Genomic DNA, 22,165 nt, shown 5'->3' with positions numbered 1-22,165 from the left:
GTGTGTGGGTGGTTGTGGGGTGGGTGGTGGTGTGTTTGGTGTGTGGTGTGTGGGGTGTGTGTGTGGTGGGTGTGTGGTGTGTGGTTGTGTGTGTGTGGTGTGTGTGTGGGTGGTTGTGGGGTGGGTGTGGTGTGTGGTGGGTGTGTGGGGTGTGTGGTGTGTGTGTGGTGGGTGTGTGGGGTGTGGGGTGTGTGGTGTGTGTGGTTGGTGTGTGTGGTGTGGGGTGTGTGGTTGGTGTGTGTGGTGTGTTTGTGTGTGGTGTGGGGTGTGTGGTGTGGGGTGTGTGGTGTGTGTGTGTGTGGTGTGTGTGTGTGGGTGGTTGTGGGGTGGGTGGTGGTGTGTGTGGGGTGTGTTTGGTGTGTGGTGTGTGTGTGGTGTGGGGTGTGTGGTGTGTGTGTGGTGGGTGTGTGGTGTGTGGTTGTGTGTGTGTGGTGTGTGTGTGTGTGGGTGGTTGTGGGGTGGGTGTGGTGTGTGGTGTGTGTGTGGGTGGGTGTGTGGTGTGTGTGTGGTGGGTGTGTGTGGTGTGTGGGGTGTGTGGTGTGTGTGGTTGGTGTGTGTGGTGTGGGGTGTGGGGTGTGTGGTTGGTGTGTGTGGTGTGTTTGTGTGTGGTGTGGGGTGTGTGTGTGGTGTGGGGTGTGTGGTGTGTGTGTGTGGGTGGTTGTGGGGTGGGTGGTGGTGTGTGTGGGGTGTGTTTGGTGTGTGGTGTGTGTGGTTGGTGTGTGTGGTGTGTGTGGTTGTGTGTGTGGTGGGTGTGTGGTGTGTGGTTGTGTGTGTGTGTGGTGTGTGTGTGGGTGGTTGTGGGGTGGGTGTGGTGTGTGGTTGGTGTGTGTGGTGTGTTTGTGTGTGTGTGGGGTGTGTGGTGGTGTTGGTGTGTGTGGTTGGTGTGTGTGGGTGGTTGTGGGGTGGGTGGTGGTGTGTGTGGGGTGTGGTGTGTGGTGTGGTTGGTGTGTGTGGTGTGTGGTGTGTGGTGTGTGTGTGTGTGTGGGTGGGTGTGGGGTGTGTGTGTGGTGTGGTTGGTGTGTGTGTGGTGTGTTTGTGTGTGTGTGTGGTGTGTGTGGGGTGTGTGGTGTGTGTGTGGTTGGTGTGTGTGGTGTTGTGTGTGTGGTGGGTGTGTGGTGGGTGTGTGGTGTGTGTGGTTGTGGGGTGGGTGTGGTGTGTGGTGTGTGTGTGTGGGTGGTGGTGTGTGTGTGTGGTGTGTGTGTGGGTGGTGTGTGTGTGGTGTGTGTGTGGGCGGTGGTGTGTGTGGTGTGTGGTGGGGTGTGTGTGGTGGTGTGGTGTGGTGGGTGTGTGTGGTGTGTGTGTGGTTGGTGTGTGTGGTGTGTGTTGTGTGGTGTGGTGTGTGGTGGTGTGGGGTTGTGGTGGGTGTGGGTGGTGTGTGGTGTGTGTGGGTGGGTGTGTGGTGTGGGGTGTGTGTGTGGGGTGTGTGGTGTGTGTGTGTGGGTGGTGTGTGGTGTGGGTGGTTGTGTGTGGGTGGTTGTGTGTGGGTGGTGGTGTTGGTGTGTGGTTGGCGTGTGTGGTTGGTGTGGTGTGGGGGTGTGTGGTGTGTGGTTGGTGTGGGGTGTGTGTGTTGTGTTGTGTGGTGTGTGTGTGGTGTGGGTGGTGGTGTGGTTGGTGTGTGTGTGTTGTGTGTGTGTGGTTTGTGTGTGTGGTGTGTGGTGTGTGGGTGGTGCGTGCGTGTGTGGTGGTGTGTGTGGTGTGGGTGTGTGTGTGGTGTGTGTGTGTGTGGTGTGTGGTGTGGCCATACGGCCCCTCGAGCCTGCTCCACCATTCAATAAGATCATGGCTGATCTTTGACCTTAACTCCACTTTCCCTCCCGATCTCCATATCCCTTGATGTCCTTCAAGTCCAAAAATCTATCGATCCCAGCCTTGAATGTACTCAACTGTATCTCTCGCTCACTTGCGACAATGCTGGAATAGTCAGTCAACTTGCTCCTTTTCACACGTGTCCTATTTGGGACGCATTTACGTTGGTGTGCTATGGCTAATGTGACATCAGCCTTGTTAAAATAAATGGTAGAGAGAGAATAAATGAAATAAAAAGGGCAAACAATGAACAGAATTCTATGCATTGTAAAAAGGCATTTTAAGAAGGGAGAGAGGATTGTCAAAGTGTTGCACAACTCAAGAGATTAAAGAATTAACTAAAGGCTGTTCTTTTCACATTGCTAATCAAAGTTGTATTCATGTTAAAATATGGTGCCTTCCAAGGCCTAGTTTTAGTTCCAGTAATTTCTGTCAGGGTGCAGGGTAAATTGAATTATTTTCATGCTTCGATTTAAAAGAATGTCCCCATTTTAAAAACTAGGAAGCACATGTCCCCTATGAGCACCCTTACAGTGGGGTTATGCATCCAATCTGCTCAACTCCATTCAGACTGACTGCATACCAGCAGACATTTCTCCAGCTGTTCAGTTGAACTTTGTATGTACCCAGGCCGCATGATTCAGTTAAAACCCAAAGATTAGCTCAACCTAATCCCAGATGGCCACAAAGTAATCTGAATTTAACAGGCAAACGGCTTTAATATCAATCTTGCTGTTTAGCAACGAGGATATTTGAGAATAGTTGCTGATATTTCACTCTGTTCTTAAGCCATTTACCTGTTCTGCAACATTCTTGTGACTCTTTCTTTAATTTCCCTAATCCTTTGTTTTAGGACAGCATACAGCACTTAATGGGGGAACCTGTGACCAGTAAATGCTGATGGAAAGGCTGTTGATGGTAAAACTTGTTCACTGTACATCGGGAAGCAGTTGTAACATTTGAACTGTCTGATTAAAAATAGGCTGTGTTTGCTGACACCACTGTGGTGCAAATAAGACCAATTCTAATTATAGCTGTATATGAATCTCTCCTGAATTCCCCCTCTCTACCCCTTTTTTTTTTTTTTTTAAAAAAAATTTTTTTTTAAAAAATCTCAACCCATTCCGACCTCGCTTTTGGTCACTCCTACTAACCTCTCTTGCTCAGCGCCACTTTTCCATACACTGATCTATGAAGTACTTTGAGGTTTTTTTTACATTAGAGATGCTATTATCATAGAACCATTCGGCCCATCGTGCCTGTGCCGGCCCTTTGAAAGAGCTCTCCAATTAGTCCCACTCCCCCGCTCTTTCCCCATAGCCCTACAGATTTTTTCCTTTCAATTATTTATCCATATGAATGGAAATTATTGCTGTATCAGTGTACTTAGCAAAATAGACGTATACAGTGAGGTTGCAAATGTATTACTGCAAAATCTGATTGTAATATTCCTTGCGTGCTAACTGGTCTTTTCCCCACTAACTTCTAGAATTTCTTCTTATCCCCTGCGAAGAGGCACTGTTTCCCATGATTTGGAGTAACTTGCTCATTTTCTTTTGGGGTTTCTTGTTCTCGCCCTCCAGTTTCCTCGTCAGTTTCATGGTGGACGCTCGTGGCGGCTCGATGCGAGGCAGCCGCCACAACGGAATGCGCATCGTCATCCCGCCCCGCAAGTGCACCGCGCCCACGCGCATCACCTGCCGCTTGGTGAAGAGGCACAAGCTGGCGAGCCCGCCGCCTATGGTAGAAGGGGAAGGTTTGGCCAGTCGGCTAGTTGAAGTTGGACCATCAGGTGCCCAGTTCTTGGGGTAAGTCGCTGCTTTGCTCTTTCTGACCACCACATGATGCTCATCTTCCTTTTTTCCTTTTTTTGTGGATTAACGCTATTGGTCACAAATTCTTGAATGTGAGATATTAGTTTAACTTGAGCCGGGGGGGCGGGGGCTAGTGGCGGGGGGGCATTAAAATCTGATTTTAACAAGCCAGTGTGCAGTTTCCTTGTAAACGTACGGAAGTTTTAAATAACGTGTATCAGCTTTTTTTCTTTAAAATCAGTCCCTTAGAGCAGGATATTCGTAAAAAGTTTAACGATGGCCAAATAGAAAACCATAATATTCTACCGACCAGAAAGTAAAATTGGACATCTTTGTTTGATCATCTGCAAACGCCCAATTTTAAGATTCCTCTCCAAACAATCCACTATGATGTGGCTCTAAATACTCCGCAGTAACTTGGTAAATTTTTTGCTCATTCTGTTAGAATAAGTTTTGCGACTGCTCCATTCAAATTCTGGATACTGTTGGGAATGACAGTTTCTTCATTGTTTTTTTCCACTTTTTGTTTCCCTTTACTGCTGCATGGATGTTTTTTCAGTAAACTTCACCTTCCTACCAACCCTCCCCCTCTCAACGAGGGCGAGAGCTTGGTTAGCCGAATCCTGCAGCTGGGGCCTCGAGGAACAAATTTTATTGGGTAGGATGTTTATTAAAAAGATACAAACTGTCACAGCAGATTTTAATTTTTTTAAATTCTTTTTTGGTATTTATTTTAGTCATTCCCCATGGTGTTTTTTTCTGTTACTTTTTTGAAAAACAACTTTCAGTTCTGTCACTGAAAGAAAATCATAGTGGCTTGATTTATCGAAGCTCTTGTTGTTTTAAGCTTGGCACTTACAGGCATGTTTACAAATTCACTGCAAGCATTCTGCCTTCATAACTGCTTTACTTCTGTACTTCACCTGTTGAAATCTCTTTCAGCCGCATCAAATGCATTCAGTAAAACGTTACCGCTCTTCACATTCAATATTGGTATAGAGAAGGTATCAGCGGAAATGAAAACGAAAATTGTCTCTGGGCTGGTGCAAATAGGGCAACTTTATGTCGGAAAGATGGGTAGAGATAATGAGACATTAAGTCCACCGAAGGCAGGAGATCGCCAGTGTTCATTAGTCTGTAAATTTCATTACAATGGGTCAGCGAAAATGGCTCTCACGGTAATTAGTTCAGCAGGAGACACTGAATAAGCATGTGGTACATTTGTAAAGTAATGGAACAGGCCTGCATACGTCTTTTCAGATTACCTGCTTTACACATACTTAAAAATAACAATGAAATTGCTATTTAATGTGGATCTACTCAAAATGTCAGGATCTCTCAAGAACATCTGCTTAAAACATTCATAAAATTGGTGTTTAGTCTAAAGCTACTCAAACTTACGGATGTCCTAAGCATTTCTGCCTTGTAAAGTGTAGGTCTAAAATGTTTCATCAATGATTTGGTACATTCCCAATGGTTTGGTACATTCCCAACGGTTTGGTACATTCTCTATATCCATATTTTCATTCTGGATGTCTTGCACTGCACACAGGAAATGATCAATCTGCCGAAATGTTTCTTTAACAAGACAGAGTAAGATTTGGTGCCATGTAAGGCTGTATTTCCAAGGTGGGACACCATTGAGTGTTGAATTTCCGTTGCATCTTTCAATAATCTCACACGCTTTTCAACACATTTGCAAAAATGATTTTCTGTGTCTGTCCAATGTTGAATATTATGAAGTAGAATATTAGAAATGTAAGGAACCAGAGACATTTCTTCATTCCCAATATTCTGGCCAGAAGAGGGGGAGGAAGGTCTGGGGTGGGGCATTGTAAATGGGGAAATCTTGCATTTTATGTCAGCAGTTTAGGTATAAAAATGTCAGTGCTAAATTAACTTCCGATATAATGAAGCCTCCTTTTTATATAAAAAAAAAAAAAAAAAAATTGGAAAATTGCTGCAAAGTTTCACTCGTGCTCGATTTTCTTTGGGTTGCTAATTTTTGTAAAAACAGTGAAAACATGTAAGTTCCAGAGTCAATGAAATGTTTCACCCTCCAGTGACTTTCTCCTTATTTCATTGGCAATGGTTTAGTAGACTTTATATTTAAATGAACAATACAGCCTGTATAGACGACCGAAAAGCAAACTGTCGTCTTAATGTTGTTCATGATGGGTTCATAAATATAACAGTGTTTTAAAAAAAAAAATGAGTTTACGTTCTGTTTCTAACCCTTTGAGTGCTGGTTGTGAAATCTTCATAGTTCAAGTAAAATATGAAACTTTTCTCTCAGCGACTTATAAGATCATGAAATATACAGGAAAAAACAACCTTCTTTCATTTTGAGAATTCCTGCAGCGGAGAAAAACAAACAAACAAATGTAAAATGAGTGAGCTTTGGTTGGGGTGCAAGAATGCTACCTCAATCCTCAAAGGGTTAAAATTACAAAAAAAAATTGGGGGGTGGTTAAAATTTCAAACATCTTTTGGAAGGGAAGTTCAATTAGATCTTGGAAATGGAGTTTTCTAAATTTGCCAAAAGTTGCTCTGGTCCGCCAAATAAAGATAATACAAGAAGTGTCTCTTCTTTCTAGCCCAGTGATTGTGGAGATACCACATTTTGGGTCAATGCGAGACAAAGAAAGGGAGCTTATCATACTGCGAAGTGAAAATGGGGAAGTCTGGAAGGAACACCAGTATGACTGTAAAGAACAGGAGCTCAATGAGATATTAAATGGCATGGATGAAGGTGAGCATCCACTTTTGGCGAGTCTTTTGGTTATTACCAGATAAAACTACGGTATCCTTTTTCGTAGGCCTACTAGAGGTCAATCTTATCTTTATGGTCTCACGTCTGTTGGGCAAATGCCTGAAGGTCTTTGTACTTATATTCGTTACTATTTTGTATAGCTTCACAAAGAAAACTATTACAGAAATTCCACTGAATGGAAAGTCTGAATAAAAGGAAGGTTTACACTGTATCCTTTTCTGTATCTACGTACACTGACCGAGAAGGAGCACCATTGGCAGTTACAACAGATCTGCTTGACTGTAACCTGTAATGTTATCCCTCCTGGCTTCTATGATTATTCTTCCTGTTTCCCTGAAAATGACTCTTGGCTCTGTGCCAGCCTTTGGCTAAGTGGGAACATACTTGCCTCTGAGTTTGGAAGTTGTGGGGTTAACCCCCACTCTAGAGACTTGAGCACATCATCAAAATTGACGCTTCAGTGATGTACCGAGAGAATGCTGCACTGTTGGAGGTGCCATCTTTCAGATGCAATGTTGAACCAAGGCCCTGTCCACCCTCTCGGGTGTGAAAGAGCTTGTGGCACTATTTGAAGATGAGAAGGGGTGTTCTCCCAGTGTCCTGGCTGACATTTATCTCTTGGTGAACATCACATAGCTCTTGCAGAGAGCTGGCTCAGGCCCAATGGGCTCCTTCTGTGCTATAAAATTCTATGACTATGCGGGAGGGGCTAGGGCAAAATGTCTTTTTTGCAGAGAGTTGTTAGAGCATGGAATGCTTTGTTACAAGGAGTTGTTGAAGCAGAGACCATTGCATCTTTTAAGGGAAGAGTTGATAAACCAGAGGAAAATGCAGGGCTATGGCGAGCGAGCAGGGCAATGGGATTAGTATTGGATTACTCCAGCACAGAACCAGCACAGGCATGATGGGCCAAATGGCCTCCGCTGTAAATTCCTATGTTTGTATGGAACCTACAACCTTCTGACTCGAAGGCAAGAGTGTTACCAACTAAGCCAAGCTGACACTTGTTAGATGAATTACCTTGCATCCCTTAGTATCAGGTTTATAGCTCCCTTTGAAATTCATACTTTTACTTTCTGAATTTAATCTGGTTCAGGTTATATAACTGAGCCATCTTTGCCTCACAGGACAGAGGAGGAGTGCAGTTTCCACCCTAAAAACATCCACTCTTATGTAAATTAACAACTCGAGCACTGGGACATCACCACAGCAGTATGTGTCCTACAGGTCCTAATTCACGGATATTTCTGTTTATAAGCAGCAGCTACTGACCTGGGAGCAGTTTTTTATCACACTGATTGACACGTGTATCAAATTTGTGTGTGTGTCATTCTAACAAAAATTGTTAACCTGGGTATTTTAAACAGGTGAAAATAGCACACACAGGTACAACAAATAGCACACAGAGGGATTTTCAACCCGAGTGTGGTTGACTATTTGCACCTTTCATGATTCACTGTTGTGGCCACAACCTTGGCCAGCTTTCATGAAGTGGGGTCTTAAAAAGCCATCTGTGTGAGAACCTCCCTGAAAGCTCAAGTAAAGAGGACCCAAAGGAATATTTTCTGGTACGCTTCAGATGCCTGGTAAAGGAGGGGAGTTCACCAAGAAAACTGAAGATGTGAAGAAGTGGCTGGCAATCTGGTGACAATGACGGCCCAATTATAGGTAATTGGGGATATTTTCACGACAGTAAGGAGAGACGGGCTGCACCTGAACAAAGCAGGAACAATGAGAATTGGGAGGAAGAGTCAGGCAACTATCTAGAATCAATTACCCTAGTTAGGTCAGGAAGGAAGCAATCTGATCCCAAATGAGACTGATTGAAGGATGGAAAGATATCCAACAGGCAGGTATGAACACAGCAACTCCCGAGAGACCGACGGGAACAAGATACCAGTGATCGATATATGGCTGGATGCCAAAAAACGGATAAAATGTAAATACTAGAGCAGTAGCATTAGGAATAGACCTAAACTGGAGACTGTTGTGGCAATCGGAATATCAGAAATAGAGCTGACACCAGAGGCTGGTAATTACAACAGCGTTAAAACGCTCCAGGAAAGAATAGACAAGAAAGCAAGTGAGACAGACCCGTCGATCAGGGACATACCGCTATAAAATGAGTTGTTGCACTTAGACATCATTACTGTAAAAATTATAACGCTAACTCTAGGAATATTCAGCAGACTGCCAGATCAGAAAAGAAGGCAGACAGTTTGTTGTACGAAGAGAAAAGAAAGTGTATGTGAGAACAGTAGGGTTATTTTAATTTCAGTCAGCTAAATATAAATGGGGAGTAACAAAATGGTTTGGAATCTGGATTGGTAAAGGTAACACTTGATTGCTTCACGATCCACTGTGTCAGCTTGGAGCAGTGTAGCACTCTCGCCTCTGTGTCAGAAGGTTGCGGCTTCACTCTAGGACTTGACCACATGATCTCAGCTGACGCCTCAGTACATTATTAAAGCTGACATCTTTTGGGTGACATGTTAAACTGAGGCCCTATCTGCCTTTTCAGGAGGACATAAAAAGATTTCTTGACACTTTTGCAATGAAGAGCAGGGAGATCTCCCAGTGTTTTGGCCAGCATTCACCCATCCCTCAACCAACGCCACTAAAACACAATGGCCTAGAAATTCAGTGGGCTGCGCCACCAGTTAGTGCCCAAAGAGGGCACTCAGTGGCTTTAGCGCCACTGGCCACACCTCCCGTGATATTTAGCGGGGCGCTAATGGCGGCGTTAGCCTGTAGCGCTGCACTGCCACCGATGACGTCATCGGTGTGCGCAGCGCCCCGCTCCCGCCCCGATCACCATATTTGGTCGCGCCCGCCTCTTTAACGCCGGCCGCAAATCGCGACCGGTTCACGGCCTACCTGTGGCGGTAGTGGCGCAAATTAAGGTGGAGGTGCGGGGCGGCTGCCTGCCAGCACCTCCGTCCCTGGCCTCCGAACCACCACCCCCCCCCCCCCCCCCCGCGGCATTACCGTCTGTTTCCCGAGAGCCCGGCACTTCTCCTTGGTGCCGGGCTCATTTGCCGGCACTCGCGAGCGGGGCTCGTGCTGTTGCAGGCACCTCCCCCTTAACAGTGGGAGGAAGGCCTGCAGTACCGCAGCGTGCCGTGCCACAGCGTGTGGCGCTGCGGCACGTTGCGCTGCGATAATCAGTTTCAGCGCCCCAAGCGGGACGCGGGGAGCCTCGAGTAGCGGCCCGCTTCCGTTTGGGGCGCTGAAACTGAATATCGGGATGGCGCAAGTGGCTCCGCTCGCAGCGGTAATTCCGGCGCCCAGGCGAGCTTGGCGCCCCAAACGGGGCCCAACTGAATTTCTAGGCCATTATCTGGTCATTTCTTTCACTTGTTTATGAGAACTTGCTGTGTATAAATTAGCTGCTGTGTTGTCTAGAAAATAACACTGCGCTTCAAAAAATAGTTATTAATTGGCTGTAAAGTGCTTTGGGACGTCCTGAGGACATGAAAGGTGCTGTCGAAAATGTATTTTCTCTCAGTAAGAGGACAGTCAGAGAATAGGTGAGAACTCATGAGATGCTCATGGAGCCAAAACTGATGATGAGTACAGGAAACTTTCTGGTATCCGGCATGGACGTGTTGCCGGTTCATCAACAATTCCGGATAACCGAATGCTATAGTAAAAGATACGGAGCTCAGAGCTCCGTATAAAGCAACAAACCCTGTTGCTAGCTTCAAAACAATCGGCACAAGTTGCAAGCGTCTCTGTAGCTTAGCAACAGCTTCAGCTACACCCTTGCACAGCAACAAATGGAGTAAAAAAAGTAACTAAAAGTAAAAAAAAAAAAGTTACCTGAACCGACTCCTGAATTTTGCCGGTGGATAGAGCGTTCCAGTTATTTAGGGGCCGGTTAATCGAAAGTTTCCTGTATAAGATTGTTAATGTACCAAATAATTACTTCTACTAAGTACTTACTGAGGAAGGCACGATTAACATGCTCTTTCTAAAGAGCCAACAACACCAATGGAATTCATAATTTCAACATAAATGAGATGGAAGTCCTAAACAGGCTAAAAGGGTTGAAAACAAATAAATCCCCAGGGATGGATGATTTTTTCCCCTGTTTACTAAGAGAGACAAGGCATGAGATTTGTGAGACATTGAGCTAAGGTGGCCTTCCTCATGTAGCTATCTTGTGAAGTGGTCACACAAGACATCTTAATAGCAGCCAGAGCGAGTCATTCACATACCCTTAATGAGCACTATTGGCTATATCTGGCTCCTTGAAAGTGTTGTCCTGATAAAGACCATGTTTGGTAAAGCTGTGTTCAATTCCACCTTGACTCCCAGGAAAATAGGACTGGAACCTCCTATAGTAGATAAGGCTCCTAAATCACTATGATTAGGAATTTCCAATTTGGGCTAAAGATGCAAACTTAAATCTAAATGAGATGTCGGCATCTAATTGGACAATATTGTAGGCCATTAAATGTGGAATGGTGAACAGTCTAGAGTTCTTTTATAATGGGAAAATTCCCTTACTCTGTGAGGTGCCATGACATTTTACGGGGGAGAATTTTAACCTTGCTCACCCAGTGGGGAACTGGCGTGATCAGACTGGCCGTCTGATTTGCACCACGCTCGATTTGACTTGCTTGCACCAGTTTCCCAGTGAGCGGGATTGGTTAAAAAGACTTTCCCCCCCCCCCCCCCCCCCCCCCCCCCCCCAAAAACCGGGCCCCACGCCTTCACCCAAAGGCATTCCCAGAGAAGAAAAAGCTAAAACAGATTCTGTGGAAGAGCATTTCCCGGTTGGCAGTGGGTTAGAGGCAGTAACTTACAGTACGAGATTCAGATAACTGACGGACAAAATGCTCATGGTTTACGATATCTTCTAAATCCTGTTATTAGATTGCCATGTTTTAATCCTTTGCCACCCAGCCAATGCCCTCTGTGTATGTGGCGAGCAGTGAATGAAGAAGATAGGTAGTTACTCAGCTTTAAAGTTAGAAGTCTTGCCTACATTACAGCAATGTCTACGCTTCAAAAATACTGATTGGCTGTAAAGCACTTTGGGATGTCCTGAGGTCATGAAAGGTGCTATATAAATGCAAGTCTTTTCTCTCTCTCATTCAGATGAAGGTTTATCCGAAATATACTTCCTTCCTCCCTCTTAATGTAGTTTGTAGTCAGCTCCCTTCACATACACATTCTTTATATACTCTGAACCGATTAATTTTCTTTAAAATAAAAAAAATTGTGTGTTTTCGCATATTACAGCTTGGAGGAATAATTTTTTATTCTCCTCTTGATTAAAAAAAAAAGAACTGTTTTCTGGGTGGTCCCATTATGAACTTTGATTTGGATGCCTTCCAAAATCAGAACCTTAAGAGGATATGGAGATGGAGGGTCGGAGATTCCAGACTTTAATCTCTTAAAGTGACAGACATCACAATGGCTCCTACCTGTTGGATTAAGTTATTTTATGTAGTGTGTTGAGTTATTTTTCTTTTATCTCCTTTTCATTTGCCACATCACTTCCTTTATTCTTCTATGAAAGAAGGAACTTGCATTAATATAGTACTTTTCACGTCCTATAGGGAGCCTAGCAAAGCATTTCACAACAGATTAATTACTTTTTTGAAGTGCCGTTGGTGTTGTTTTCTAACTTAGATTGTGTACTCCAATCCTGGACTGAAGCTTAAACCCATAACCTTCTGACTAGGAGGTGACGGTGCTACCAAATGAGCCATCCGACGACATCATGCATTCTTTTTACTGTTTCCTTATTGAGCATAACCAAAATAAATGTAACCATTTAGGAAGTAATTTGTAAGGAAGTTATAATGATTCCATAAGGAAGGAAATGGAAATGATGTGAGGCAGTGAGATTAGAGTACTTAACTCCAGAAAGACAACTGGCCGTGGCAAATGTGTTCACTGGTTAGTTAGGCCTCACTTGGAGTACTGTGCCCAAATCTGGGCACCACACTTTATAAAGGATGTCAAGGTCTTGGCGAGGGAGCAGAGGAGATTTATTGTAATGGTACCAGGGATGAGGGACTTCAGTTACATGGAGAGACTGGAGAAACTGTGATTTATTCTCCTTCTGTAGAGAAGGTTGAGATGAGATTTAATAGAGGTGATCAAAATTATGAAGGGTTTTGATAGAATAGATAAGGAGAAATTGTTTCCACTGACGGGAGGGTCGGTAACCAGAGGGGACAGATTTAAGATAATTGGCAAAAGAACTTTGCGGGGGGGGGGGTGGAGAATTATTTTTATGCAGCGATTTGTTATGATCTGGACTGCATTGCCTGAAAGGGTGGTGAAAGCAGATTCAGTCATAACTTTCAAAAGGGAATTGAAAAGGAAAAATTTGGAGGACTATGGGAAAAGAGCAGGGGAGTGGGTCTAATTGGAGAGCTCTTTCAAAGAGCCGGCGCAGGCACGATGGGTCAAATGGCCTCCTTCTGTGCTGTGTAATTCTAACTAGTGTCCTTGTGTGTTGTAATTTTCACCAGTTCTCTGATTCCTGCCTTAATACAAAGAATTGTATTTAAACAAGATACTTTGAGCCAGGTGATAATGGAAGTTTAAATTTATTTGCGTGCAAGTCAGACTTTAAAGCTGAAAAGAGCTCTCAAAGCACCGTATTAATTCATTCTCACTTAGAACTTGATAGCCTTGAAGAACTGGAGAAGAAACGCATCTGCCGAGTTGTCACCAAGGATTTTCCGCAGTATTTTGCCGTCGTGTCTCGGATCAAGCAAGAAAGTAATCAGATGGGACCCGAAGGAGGAATGTTGAGCAGCACAACCATTCCATGTGTGCAGGCATCCTTCCCAGAGGGAGCCTTGACCAAGAGAATCCGAGTGGGTCTCCAGGTAATTGGCCATTGTATTTGCCGGTTGATTTGCCGTGCCAGATGTGGGATGGGTTGGGGGGGGCGGTGGGGAAGCTACACGGCAACCTCTGAATGTCGCTTCTGTTCAATTCTATTGATCAACATGAAGTTTTGTTGCAGAAAAATAATTTGGCCTTAGAAAGGCAACTGAGGTAAATGCTATACACACAATATCATTGTGTTACACGCAGCGAATGTAGGTGTGTCGTGGCTACTGATGGAAATACATTCATAGGAACAGGAGGAGGCCATTGAGCCCCTCGAGCCTGTTTCACCATTCAACAAGCTTATGGCTGGTCCACATACCTGCCTTTGCCCCATCAATCTCATTTAAAATTAACAGTCAACCCAGCATCAATTGCAATTTGTGGAAGAGAGTTCCAAACTTCTACCACCCTTTGCGTGTAGAAGTGTTTCCTAACTTTCACTCCTGAAAGGCATGGCTCTAATTTTTGGACTATGCCCCTTGGTCTGAGACTCCACAACCAGAGAAAATATTGTGTCTCTATCTACCCTATCGGTTCCCCTTAATATCTTGAAAACTTCGATCAAATTGCCCCATAACCTTCTAAACTCCAAGGAGTTCAACCCTAGTTTGTGTAATCGCTCCTCGTAATTTAACCCTTGGAGTCCAGGTATTCTTCTGGTAAATCTACATTGCACTCCTTCCAAGGCCAATATATCCATCCCAAGGTGTGGTGCCCAGAATTGCTCACAGTAGTCCAGGTATATATATATATATATATATCTAATATATACCTCTATCTCTTAGGAAAGAGTCTTTAGTTATTTAGGTACAATGAGGACAGTAAAGCCATAGAGTGCATACAGCATAGATTCACTGGGATGATGCAAGGGATGGGAAACAATGGTTATGAGAAGAGACTAGAGATATTGGGACTATCTCCACTGGAGCAGAGAAGGCAAAGAGGAGATTTTATAGAGCTTTTTAAAATGATGAAGTGTTTTGATAGCGCGAATATGGAAAGGCTATATCCTCGGGTTAGTGGGGAGGGAGGTTATCATTGACCAGGGGAAGTTATCACTAAGAGTAAGGAGAACAGTTAGAAGACATTTCTTTACACTGGGGAATTGTTGGTGAATGGGACACTTTGCCACAGGCAGTGGTTCAGGCAGAGACCACTGCATCTTTTAAAGGACAATTGTATGAATATTTGAAGCAAAGAAGATGCAGGGCTTTGGCGAGAGTATGGGGCAGTGGGATCAATATTTGATTGCTCCAGCAAAGAGCTGGCATGGACTCTGAGTCAAACGGCCTCCTGTGTCATAAACCCTTATAGTTTTGTAGTATTCAATGTAAAGGTTTTCCTTATATTTGTTACTATTTATTGCTCTGCACGTTGAAATATTGTCTGTCAAAATATAAAGATGTGATTGTTTTAAATGTTCCATGCTTGTAGATTATATGCAAATAGTATATTGCTGAAGAATTTAATGTAAGTACTGGGCTAATTCCCTGGTTCCATTCTGCCAGCAGTAAAGCTGTGCCAAACGGGAACACAGGAAAGAGTTCGGGCCTCGATTCTCCAGCCCACGCTTCCTGTGAGTGCGACTCTCCTCTGGGAGCATGGGATTGTAGAATTACCCCTTCCATTTGATAATCTCCAGTGGGTGGTTGTGTGCTGATCAGTACTGGCAAAGGGACTGCATTTTCTGACAATGCTGTAGTGACTTTACAGAAAAGAATCTATTCCCATGGGATACTCCATACAATCCAGCTGCAGATTTTGACATTTTAGCCAGTTTCTGGTTGATTGCTATTTTAAAACAAGCCATTCAAAAATACATAAACTAAATTGGAGCAACGCTAACATGCGATCATATGTTTGTCAGGAGTACAATCACATGCAGCTCTGTGTTGCTTTACTTCTTGTGTCAGCTCTGACTCCGGGGAGCGGTGACATTTTTGAAGTGCCGGCGAGACCCTAAAGGCCAATGCCTTCTGGGTTCTGAAGCTTGGAGCGCCATTACGCATGCATCGAATGTCTTGCACAGTATGTGTTAAGGTGTGGTGGTGCTCCAAGATCGGGAGGAATCTATAGAGTGTCCACTTTTTACCATGGCTACACAGAATCATGCTCGCCCTGTATTGTCAGCTCAAGAACTTGACTTGCAGCAGTCAGTAATTGAAAACTAGAACACTGAAACGCACAATAGTATGAAGAGGGAGTGAATTCTGGATGGTTATGTGGGCCCCAGGTGTTGGTACGGAGCAGATATAGCATATGTCTACCACCTCAGCCCAGCTCCTGCTGCCACACGATTGCTCCTCACTAGATCTTAGCACCACATTTGCCATTAAGTGACGTACTATGGTGCATTTCCCTTTTTTCTCCCGTTATCACATTGCTGTTTGTGGGACCTTGTTTTGCGCAAGTTGGCTGCCGCATTTCCTACACTGCAGCAGTGACTACACTTCAAAAGTATTTCATTGTGGTGTCAGCCGTGGCTCAGTAAGTAGTACTCTCGCCTCCTGAGTCAGAAGGTTGTGGTTTCAAACCCTGTTCCAGGGGCTTGTGCACATAATCCAGGCTGACACTCGTGCACTGTCGGAGGTGCCATCTTTCGGATGAGGCGTTAAACCAAGATGGTGCATTTCCCTTTTTTCTCCCATTATCACAGTGCTGCTTGTGAGAGCTTGCTGTGCACGAATTGGCAGCCACGTTTTCTACATTACAACAGTTACTACACTTCAAAAGTGCTTCATTGATTCTAAAGTGCTTTGGGACGTCCTGAGGTTGTGAAAGGCGCTATATAAATGCAAGTTCTTTATGTGGCGCTATTCCTGGTGACGGGTCAACCAGTGCTGGAGACACCAAGAAGTGTTTTTTCCATGGTATCTCTGGAGTCAGACCGCTGGACCAGCGACATAAATGGCTACCGATATTTCTGGCCGCTTCCCTATCACAGGCCTGGAGACAAGCTCCTTCAGCGACCAGAAGTTAACGGGCCAGTGACTGGTGCGATTTGTGACTTTAAGTAAGCAGTACTTCTTGCCATTGTCTTGGAGTCCACCCACAATGTAAATAGGGAAGATTACAGCATTGCCGGCCTGCACGTCTCAAGAACTGCTTGACTCAGAAACATTTCTGTAATATAAACATGATCTACGAATCAAATCTACAGACAATTGTGAAGCAGCAAAGGTCTTAATCTCACAAGAGCCTGCCTGTCTGTCTGCCTGATGGGCATGAGGACTGTTCTCCATTTTGAGCTGACTAGCACGCCACCCTTTTTTTCTTTTCATAGCCCATTTTACTGTATCCACGATCTCTGAAGTAACTTCCCAAAATACTTCATCGTGTCCAGATTTTATCTGAATTTCCCCAGTGCAAATCAGTGTGAACCTTCAACACTGTACCCTGCCCATTCCATGTAACTGCAGAAAGGTGATGCAATTCGCTGAAAGTGCCTGCAAACCCATTGGCACCCTCCGATTCCGAGTTCATCATTCTGACTAACGTGGCTTGCTCCTGCCCAATTCCAGATATGCACAGCTGTTACTGACATATTCGCCAAGTTTCCTTTGGATCAAAGCTTTTGGACTGAGGGCTGTTCTACTTCACTAGAGTCTTGCATAACTGGAGGCTAACAGGCCGTAAAGAGCAAAGCCCACGCTTCGTACTGTGATCCGAGGCTGCTTCCTAGTTTTCACATTCATTTATTCATCTGCAGTGTACTTTACATTGCATCTTTCCTGGCTGCGTCTTTGCTTGCACCACAGGGTAAATTCACTGATCCCATGCTCCCAGCGGGGAGATCCCCTGAAGGGAGCACAGGTCAGCGAATCCGCGCTAGTGTTGTAGCCCTGTCGACGATGAGCACTCCCTTTGAGTGTGGCCCCTATTGGGAGCACAGGATCCATGTATTAACCCTTACAGGTTGTTTTCAGTGGGTCATCTTTACACAGTGGTTATGTAGATTCTAGTGCTGAACACACAGTCCTGGCTCCAATCTCAAACTGGTGCCACTACATAAATACACCCCAATGTATGTAGGTGTACAACAACAACTTGCACCTTTTAATGTAGTAAAACATCTCAAGGCGCTTCACAGGAGCGTTACCAAACAAAATTTGACACCGAGCCACACAAGGATATATTAGAACAGATGACTAAAAGCTTGGCCAAAGAGGTAGGTTTTAAGGAGTGTCTTAAAGAAGGAAAGAGCGGTAGAGAGGCGGCGAGGTTTAGGCAGGGAATTCCAGAGGCCATGGAGGACTGTTGAGGGCTGAGGCACATTGCTTCAGGTGTTGGCTGTACAGGTACATCAGAATAAAACAAATACCAGCTGAGCTGAGGAGTATGCCCTGTTTTCAAAAACTATTGCAACTTGTACTTGAGAAGAAGCCACACCTTTTTGAATCCAATCCTTGGACGTGAACATCTACCACTGCATTCCAAGTGCTTCCCAAATATCTTGAGGTGACATTACAGTAACGTGGCCTTAATGACCTCTCCATACTGGTATATTGCTCATGTAGATTGGCTATCCTGGGTCTTTCCTCTCTCTCAAACAGAAGACTCCAGAGGGGCTATGATGGAAGTGTTTAAAATTGTGAAAGGTTTAGACAAATTGCATCCAAGTAAGCTTTTCTGCCATGTATAGAGTTTAAGCACAAAGGGTCATATTTACAAATTGAGGACAACAACAGAAAATAGGAAATGCAGGAGGAACTTTTTTTTTACTAGAAGGGTGGTAAGTATGTGGAACAGATTACTGGCACGGGTGGTGGAACAAGAAACCTTAGTGAGTTTCAAGAAGGAACTAGATAGGTTCTTGTCAACAATGGGATTCAAGGTTATTAGAAATGCATCAAGGGAATACTGTGGACAGGTGGGCTAGATGGGCCAAAGGCCTTCATCTGCCTGAAACTGTTACTGTGTAAATCAGGACCTTGTGGTGGAGTCATGTGCCCATGGTTCCAGAGCAATGTATTCCCACTGTATGTTTGGTTTAAATGTAACTTTGAGTCCATTGTCAAGTACAGAAAATTCCCTAACTGTCCCCTTTGATCGGGAGGTGCCGGTAAGATTGACAGGTGCAGACAGTTAGTTGAAAATAACTGAACATTAAGCTCTGAAATCTTCCCTCGTTTGTTATCAACTGACCTGTAATGACAAAGGCGACACTTGTTATCCATCTTCAACATTGGCTTGTACTTGTTCCACAGGCCCAGCCGGTCCCAGACGAACTTGTCAGAAAGATCCTTGGGAACCGAGCCACATTTAGTCCTATTGTAACTGTGGAGCCCAGAAGAAGGAAATTTCACAAACCTATTACTATGACGATTCCAGTGCCACCTGCATCAGGAGGAGATGTATCAAACGGATACAGAGGAGATGCTCCAAGCCTCAGGCTGCTGTGTAGTATAACAGGTTGGTTTGCCCTAACCCTGTTTCCCTCGACAAGACCTTTTGAAGTGCACTGGTTTTCTAAGCATGAAATGGTTTGTTGAACATTTTTATTGTGCTGTTCAAATCAAATATATATAATTTTCTTATTCATTCTCGGGATGTGGGCGTCGCTTGCAAGGCCGGTATTTATTGCCCATCCCTAGTTGTCCTTGAGAAGGTGGTGGTGAGCCGCAGCCTTGAACTGCTGCAGTCAGTGTGGTGAAGGTGCTCCCACAGTGCTGTTAGGGAGGGAGTTCCAGGATTTTGACACAGCGACATTGAAGAAACTGCGATATATTTCCATATTCGGATGTTGTGTGACTTGGAAGGGAGCTGGGAGGTGATGGTGTTCCCATGCACCTGCTGCTTTTGTCCTTTTGGTGGTGGAGGTCACGGGTTTGGGAGGTGTTGTCAAAGAAGCCTTGGTGAGTTGCTGCAGTAGCTCCTGTAGATAGTGCACACTGCAGCCACGATGCGCCGGTGGTGGAGGGAGTGAAATTTTAAGGTGCTGGATGGACTGCTGATCAAGTCCTGGTCCTGGATGGTGTTGAGATTCTTGAGTGTTGTTGCAGCTTCAGCCATCCAGGCGAGTGGAGTGTATTCCATCACCCTCCTGACTTGATTAAATACTGATATTTTCACAATCCATTCTGGCGCATTAAGCCTTTAGACTATTGTACCAGTATTCCTATTATGCACAGGAATGTATTCAGTAACTTCTTCCTGTACAGGCAGTCATGAAGAAAGTAGCAATAGACAGCCTAGACTTTCCATAGGATCCATGTTTGGATCTGTAGATTTAATTCACAGGTGTCTGACATTCCAGGTGTAATATATATTGGTGTTATAGGTCTATTGCAGAATATTATCATCATTGTACTGTGATGTAGCCAGAAGTCCTCAATGCGTTTGACTGATGGTTCTGCCATTTTCTCTCTTTACTTGATAGGAGGCACATCACCTGCTCAGTGGGAAGACATAACTGGAACGACACCATTAACCTTTGTGAACGACGGTGTTTCTTTCACAACAAATGTTTCAGCCAGGTACAGTTTTTCCAAAGCATTTCCTGCCCCCCCCCCCCCCACAAAGCACCCCAACTCTGTTAGCTGTAGGGCACCATGGAACTACCTTTAAAATACTTTCTACCAATTTGTCCAGAATAACTGTCTGGATATTAAATGATGAAAATGGCTAAACCACTTCAAGCCAATTAGTTTTCTCCTACCTGCAATGCAAAGATCTGAGAAAATAAATGTGATACTCCAACAAGAGGACAGTTTGCAGGAAGTCCTGTTTGTATTCCAACCATTATCATTTATATGTGAACACATGTCGTGTTTGGATTGTGTTTTAGCATTTCAAATTTTAAAAAGAACTACTATCATGGTTCATTGGGTACCATTCTGTAAGTGACCTGTTATATCAGCACTGTTACAGTATTATTTATATTCTGATGCTAATACTCGCAATTTAAAGTTGCTTAATTCAAATGAGCTCATAATTCAATTTCCTTTTTATCACTGAATTCCCCCCACTTTGCTATTTTATTTATGTTGCTTAATTTAAATTACTGGCTAATGCTGATTAGTGTCTGAGTTACCAGGATTAGACTGTACCCCTTTTAGATGCAGAGATTTTAAGAGCTGCAAACCCATGTTTTCAATTAAAGGGTGAAATAAACAGCCAGAAATGACATGAACCCATTTTTAGTGCTCAGGTGAGAGAGAGGGGGACTCAGTCCTGGAAAACCAATTCACCTCTCCTCTGGGTGCCTGCAAGGATCCTGCAGCATAAATGTTGGCTGCAGTGGTGCCTGTCACAACCAGCAGCAGTGCCACTGGAGCGGGTCCTCGACTGCCCCTGTAGGTGTTTGTGGGCCATCTTGCTGAGCCTTAGCCTTATGTCCTCCAAGAATGCGCCCATCTGACTCTATTGCAATAGATCCACTGCTTTGGGCCATGTGGTCCATCAGTCGTGGACCTCCTGGGCCGCCCCCCCCCCCCCCCCCCCGCCCAGTATTAGGAGTCATCCGGCAGTGCACACAGCACCCATGCTGCGCACCAGAAGACTCCTTTCAGCTGACTAACGCCAGGAGTGCTCTGGATGTCAGTTGCCTCTTTTTGCTTTTCTGTCTCTCCTCCCACATAGTTCTGCATTACTTTCTTTTAGTTAGTCACTGTGAACCATTTTTGGATGAGAACAGCACTCTGAGTCGCGGGTCCAAACCGACAAAAAGAACATTATCAATTTCTACTACACCCCTGTATTCGTATGTCTACTTTTATTTAATATAACAATGAACACAGTGGAACCTATAGCCTGAAGTGACAGTTTTCATACATGAATAGAATCAAAAATCCCTGGAGTACTGTGGAAATAGCCCCAAGTATATTGGATACTCCCAGGCCGTGCCTTTACCAGAAAGGCTGTTTCTTTGATTCTGAGCTGATAATTATCAACTGCCAGAGCTGAAAGAAATGAAATGAGAAACGATGGCTGATAAAATATTCATGTGACCCAGTTTCAAAGTAATTTGCAGTCTCCCATTTTAAATGGTCTGGTGTGTTGCAATGAATGTGTGCCAAGCTCAAAAGGTCTCAATGAACTTCATGTTTGTGTAATTTCATGCACAGATTTTGGCTTGTCGACTGCCATCAGGTGCCAGAAACTGTTAGCTTAGCCACCCAGCTCTACAGGGAATTAATCTGTGTCCCGTACATGGCCAAATTTGTTGTATTTGCCAAAATGCATGACCCTGTGGAAGCCCGTCTGCGTTGCTTCTGCATGACGGACGATAAAGTTGACAAGACATTAGAGCAGCAGGAAAACTTCACCGAAGTGGCACGAAGCAAAGACATTGAGGTACAGTCTCAACTTTCACTCCGTCTTTTTGTACCTGTGAACCAGCGATTTGCGCAGTCTCTTGGCGCTATGGCAGATTGTTTTGGACAACTTTGTACATAGGCATGTGACCAACTTCTGGATCTCTTTTAGTTTTGGATTATACCTTTTGTTTTTTGTTGTGATGCTACACATTTAACAGGATTTAGTAGGCTAGATACGGAGAAACTATTTCCTCTGATGGGAGTAATCAAGGACGAGGAGACTATCTTAAAATCAGAGCTAAACCATTGAGGAGGGAAATCGGGAAACGCTTTTCGCGCAGGGTAGTAGAAATCTGGAATTCTCTCTTTCTCTCCCCCCCCCCCCCCCCCCCCTCCCCCCAGAAAAAGACTGCGGATGCTGGGGGTCATTTGGAGATTTCAAGGCCGAGATCGATAGATTTCTGTTCGGTAAGGGTATGGAGGGATATGGAGCTAAGGCGGGTAAATAGGGTTGAGATACAGACCAGCCAGGATCTGATTGAATGGCGGAGCAGGCACGAGGGGCTGAATGGCCTGCTTCTGTTCCGGGGGGGGGAAAAACATTGCTTTCTATTCCCTTCCTCCCATTGATAGATTTGGGGGGGTCTGGG

General features: G+C 44.6%; 1 protein-coding gene across 19 annotated transcripts in view; it reads left to right on the top strand.

The window, feature by feature from the left end:
* ank3b (ankyrin 3b) overlaps window positions 1-22,165 on the top strand; it is an 878,328-nt gene that overhangs the window by 794,056 nt on the left and 62,107 nt on the right. For all 19 annotated transcript variants that reach the window (XM_085994929.1, XM_085994938.1, XM_085994933.1 and 16 more), the window contains 6 exons: window positions 3,390-3,614; window positions 6,218-6,372; window positions 13,039-13,250; window positions 18,465-18,669; window positions 19,637-19,733; window positions 21,324-21,552. In XM_085994929.1, the coding sequence (XP_085851055.1) occupies window positions 3,390-3,614; window positions 6,218-6,372; window positions 13,039-13,250; window positions 18,465-18,669; window positions 19,637-19,733; window positions 21,324-21,552 (1,123 nt within the window). The remainder of the gene's footprint in view (window positions 1-3,389; window positions 3,615-6,217; window positions 6,373-13,038; window positions 13,251-18,464; window positions 18,670-19,636; window positions 19,734-21,323; window positions 21,553-22,165) is intronic.

This window comes from Somniosus microcephalus, chromosome 8 (assembly GCF_052327205.1).
Source record: "Somniosus microcephalus isolate GS21.2 chromosome 8, FLI_Smic_1.0, whole genome shotgun sequence".
Classification (NCBI taxonomy): domain Eukaryota; kingdom Metazoa; phylum Chordata; class Chondrichthyes; order Squaliformes; family Somniosidae; genus Somniosus; species Somniosus microcephalus.
Note: the sequence above shows the minus strand (reverse complement) of the source record. Positions and strands in the feature narration are given on the sequence as shown.